This window comes from Propithecus coquereli, unplaced genomic scaffold, assembly GCF_000956105.1.
Source record: "Propithecus coquereli isolate 6110/MARCELLA unplaced genomic scaffold, Pcoq_1.0 Scaffold283, whole genome shotgun sequence".
Lineage (NCBI taxonomy): Eukaryota > Metazoa > Chordata > Mammalia > Primates > Indriidae > Propithecus > Propithecus coquereli.
The window spans coordinates 401,722-406,974 of record NW_012148430.1 but is presented as its reverse complement, the minus strand read 5'-3'; the positions used below and the strand labels follow the sequence as shown (position 1 = coordinate 406,974).

General features: G+C 37.1%; 1 protein-coding gene across 1 annotated transcript in view; it reads right to left on the bottom strand.

The window, feature by feature from the left end:
• PTPRM (protein tyrosine phosphatase, receptor type, M) overlaps nt 1–5,253 on the bottom strand; it is a gene marked incomplete at its 5' end in the record, with an annotated part of 602,721 nt that overhangs the window by 301,597 nt on the left and 295,871 nt on the right. Inside the window, 2 exons of the mRNA XM_012648382.1 lie at nt 2,097–2,133; nt 3,127–3,400. Coding sequence (XP_012503836.1) covers nt 2,097–2,133; nt 3,127–3,400 — 311 coding nt within the window. The remainder of the gene's footprint in view (nt 1–2,096; nt 2,134–3,126; nt 3,401–5,253) is intronic.

Here is a 5,253-nt window from a genome sequence, read left to right as displayed (position 1 = left end):
CTGCAAATGACTCAGAAAATATGAGTGGGGGATATTTAGTCAATTAGGTCATCTGATTGCCTAATCATCCTTTAGTGAATTGAAAACCAAATTACAATATTGATGAAATTTAGCTGATGGAAGAAAATGATCCAAATCACTATCTAATTCAATCTACTGTGAAAACAGCAAACTTGTCAGGTTTCCACATTTACTAGTGTGTTATTTATATAATTATTTAACAATGTAAATGAGCATGATGACAGATACTTCGCTGTTTTCACAGTAAACTGGGCAGTGACTCAGTTCTAATGGGGGAGGTCACATGCTTATACTACACAACACTGTAGTGGCCAGGGTTTCTGTTGGGTGAAAAGCCATGAAATACAGTGAAAGAAACACTAGACATAGGAGTCCAAATGTGTGGGATCAAGCCTTGACCCACAGATTGTTAGCTGAGTGACCTTGGTAAGTCAATTCATCTCTAAAAGTATGCATTTTCCTCACCTTAAAAATAAGAGCAGCAGTAGTACCTATGTCCTTTTTCACAGTAGTGGTGAAGAAATAATGAGAACATATGTATGAAAAGTGATTTCAAAACGTCCAGCTGTGATGTTAAACATAAGGCATTATAAATTAGACACGCTCAAACTAGATTTACTTTTTTCAGACTTTAAGGGTAACTGGAATGTAATAAAGCAATTATTTTGAAATTCTTGTTCTTGAATATGGACAATAACATGGAGATCTAAAAGCATGAAATAAACATCTGGTTCAAGGGCTTCATAATACTGTGATAATTAATAGCTGATAGCATATGGCAGTTTAGGAAATATATAAAACTGCTCTAATTTCATTTACTATTAATTTATTCCTATAAATAAAGGCACTTAATCAGGTACAATATGACATGAAAAATTGAATGTTTCAAAATCAATATAAACATATTCTTGGAAATAGAACTATAAGCCCATGAGGACAAACAAAATACAAATGAGGTGAGTACCTCACACAATGCCTGGCACAAAACATGCAACCAAGAGACGTTTGTTGAGCTAAGCATAAATAAAAAAGTCATGTATCTTCATGAAGAATTCAAGGAGAACTCTGAAAATGCACATACACATTCATGTTATATTCAAAGTATAGTATGTCACCTGAAACTTAAATAACAGCAAGAAAAAGATATTTTTATCCAACAGAACTCATCAAGTATGACCTGATGCAATCTCGTGCCACAGACCCAATGATGCCTTTCACCATCATTTGAAAACTAAATCACGCAGAACTTCCCATTGTACTCATGGTTATGCTCATGGTCTGAAAGAGGGTGTTTAACTTCAAGTGTTAATTTATAATGCCTCATTTTAATACAGCATTTTAAATATCTCAGAGTGTTTCCTCATACGCTTCCATATGTGACGGCTAAAACAACACTGTAAGGTTGACAAGATATTTGGGCTCGTGTTCACAAACACACATCTGCACTTTCTTCTTCAGGAGGTGCTGTGTGGGGAGCTCATGGTGACTCACCCTACCCACTTCTACGGCTCATCCTTAATCACATTTCCTCAGGATTTTAACCAGGCCCGGGAAATAGAAGTTCCACATAACATCACCTGGTTACTGGGTTCAGAGAGCCACGCATCATCAGTGAAAAAAGCCCACATAGACTCCACTTCGTACTGCTATTATAACTAGGATCACCACTTAGAAACAGCAGGCAAGATTTTACTCATTCGTATGTGAATATTTACTTGCTATAGGACTATCAGGTATGGTACTATAATTTTAAAAATGAGTACTGAGATCATATAAAAATTAATTTTATCTTAAAATAATTTTGAAAAAGATAACCATTGAAAACTGTTCGGAACACAGCAATATGGCTTCTTATTTTAAGAAGTATCTACATGAAATACAGTTGGTCAATGCTAACTGCCCTATGACCCTAATTATACATGCATACATTTAATTATTAAATATTTTATTTATATATAAATATACAAATACATACTTATTTCAGTGAGGTTGCATTTCAAGAAGTTTTGAAACACAGTCTAAAATAAATGTCAAGGGACATAAATCTAGGAGAGGATCCCACAATGTCAACCTACCTTTTGTGGCCACTCGGACACAGTCTATTTTGGTTTCCTGTGTCAAACAAAAAGAGGGAAAAAATCGTTATTCATGTTTTATTTAAAACAAACAGAAATATCTATAGTTCTATTTAAATAACACTGATTAGGAAAGAGGCACTGTCCCAAGTGTGGCTTTAATCACAGAGTGATTACTCTTTGAACAACACTAAGATACATTTTTTGGCTCCAGTGCTTGAGGGGCCGGGCACTTCCGGACCAGATAATGAGCCGGGAGTTACACACAAAATGTCTCTGCCTGGTGGCCCCAGACCTCCTCTAGCCCTGTACTTGCCCCTGTGCAAACAGTGTTGGAGCAGAACAACTCTGCATCTGAGATCTTGCCCTCTTCACTGGCAAAAGTCAAGTCTACTGTGATACCGAAACTTAAGCTGTGGAGGAGGGAAGCCACCATGGTATCTGGAAAACATTTCCTTCTGTCTAGGGAGACTTTAAAACCCCATCAGAGTTCTGGATTGGTCTGAATAGGAGAGGGAAAGAAATTCAGAGATGACTCAATGACAGTTTTTATTTTGTTTCCATCTCATCTTTCTAAAGCTGTTTTCACTTAGAAAAAAGATACCTAATTTAGTCACAGCTATAGGAAGCATAAACTCTCATGGAACTAAGCAAATGGGACAGAATGTGCTGAAAAGATAGATGCTGTGAATCTCACGAAATTGTAGATGAGCTGAATGTGTGTGCTGTGGCTATACTATTTTCCTGTAAAATAGTAAGCTAAGAAGAATTACTAGCCAACTCTTGGCAAGAAGAAAGAATTGAAAATAAAACCTCTCATGATGATGATATACTCTTCTAACCAAAAAAGAAAGAAAAAAGATGAATAGTCTCTGGATGAAAATAATTTTAGGAAGAAAAAAACCCACATTTGTTTATAAGTAAAAATACACAAAAGCATGATTTCATTTTTTACTACTATTTTACTTAATCTATGTTCACATTAACAACCCAAAAATAGCCTAAGTAAACAGCCATCTAAAAAACTTACCCCATTGGCTCTACTAGCAGCTTGGAAATAAATTCTGTAGCTTTTATGGGGGAGGAGGGGAGTGTTCCAGTATCCACTGTATGTCTTATTATCACCAATAGTAAAAGGCTTTGCAGCTTGGAGGCTGTCTGCTGGAAATTCCGCAGCAAAGTAGTACTGCGAGTTCAGGATGGACGCATTCTGGAAGTGAATCGGTACTGGGTAGCACTTTAAGATTTCTGTTGTCTTTTTGGTTCTTCGAGGACGTTCTTCCTCAACAACTATTTGATAGACACTAGAAACAAAAAAGAGTATCATCAATGATAGTTTGTGATAACTGAGCTGATCCCCTCTGGCATTAACTGCATGGACTCACAGGATGTTAAAAATAAAGAACACACGGGACACAGTCAACAACAGGTGTTTGGTATATAACAGACCCTCGCTCGACACTTGCTTAATGAGAGAGAGAAGGTGCTTAAGTTCTTCCTCAGAACTCGCCCACACAAAATAAAACAATTTATGGAGAAAAACAAAATTCACCCTAATTAAAAAAATTTTTATATGATAACCTCTGATTATGTGAGCACACCAAAATAATATTTTTCTCACATATTACAGATGATTTTACAATTAAGTCAGTTTACCTGATAAACTAAATTAAATGAAATGATATTAACTATAAGTTTATTTTAAAAAGCGATGTATTATTCTCTTCAGTGACATCTGTATGAATGCATGTGAAGTTTTAACAATTCACAAAACACATTGTGTAGTGATTCATACTAGTTCAGGTTTATCTTCCCATATGTCTAATATTCCTTTGCCCTTCTCCATACTTGGTCAGTAGAAAGAGACAGTATAAGAAAAACAGAGACAAGGAATTTGAACTTCAAAAGCCAAGGCCTTGGGGTTATGTGAGCAAGGCCCCAAGAATCCCTCGTAAAGGTGGGGTGGGCAGGGGTGCCTCTGAAGATGCTCTCAAGGATGATGTCCCCCCGAGAGGCTGGCCTCTGGCACTGCCACCCTCTTCCTATGTCTCTGAATTCTGAAGCAAACTTAGGACAATGAGAGAAACCCTGACCCGACAGACTTTTAGAAAATTAAGATATTTACGTTTGCTAGAATGATAAATGTTTCACGCCGTTTTGTTGAAAAAACAGTTTCTAATGCTGAGAAAAACTATTTTAAAAACTGAATCCGGATTAGATTGAAAGTCCATCTGGCAGGGAGGGCTATCTTTTTCTTACTGTACCAGGAAAGTAACCCTGATTTCCCTGAAACAACACTGGAATAATCCAAGAGTTGCTCAGTACAGGTACCCATCAATCAATGCCAAGAAGAAATCACAGCAGAGGGGTGCTGCCACCCCACCTCCTGGGGGCGCCACAGGGTCCCTCTTTACACTCGCACGTGTGTGTACTCTGAGTCTGCACTCAGTGAGACCATCCGTCTCTGTGAGGGCGACCACGTAGCACACTCTACTACAGTAATGAAACGTGTGCCACCTTTCAGCTGGTAACTCTGTCTAAATAAAGGTCAATTGTTTTAGAATATCAGTGATTCTTCAGTAGCCAGGAAGGTAGCCAGTAGACACGTAGGTAGCCAGCAGGTCTACAGGGTAATGATGAAGTGAATTTTGACCAGTGACGTCAACTTAAAAAAAAAAAATACAACTTTTACCTCCTAATATCAGAGACTTTCTGTTGGGTCTCGTCATGTGAAATGCTCCACCAAATCTGGTAGAATTCTCCCTGCACAATAGATCCAACCCAAGAGAAAGTATTTAGGAAGGAATCCAGAGCAAGGACACAAACACACAAAGAGGTAAAGTGGACTTTGATTTCTCTCCCCTTCTCCCTAACTTCTTACAGCTACAAACACAAAGATGTGGTGATTTAAAAACCTAAGTATGATATAAAAATTCTTATGCGTACATTATATTAATACACATGAGCAATGATAAATATGGACACATTTTTCTTGCATTTACAAATTGAAAGCATTATCCTATACCAGGAACATCTACTGTACAATATGTGTAAGTTGATAATGTATATAAAAATCAAATCTGTAACAGTCACAGAATAACAGCATTCAACAGCAACTTTTGTTAATACATTTTCTTACTTTTTTGAGAAATTCATG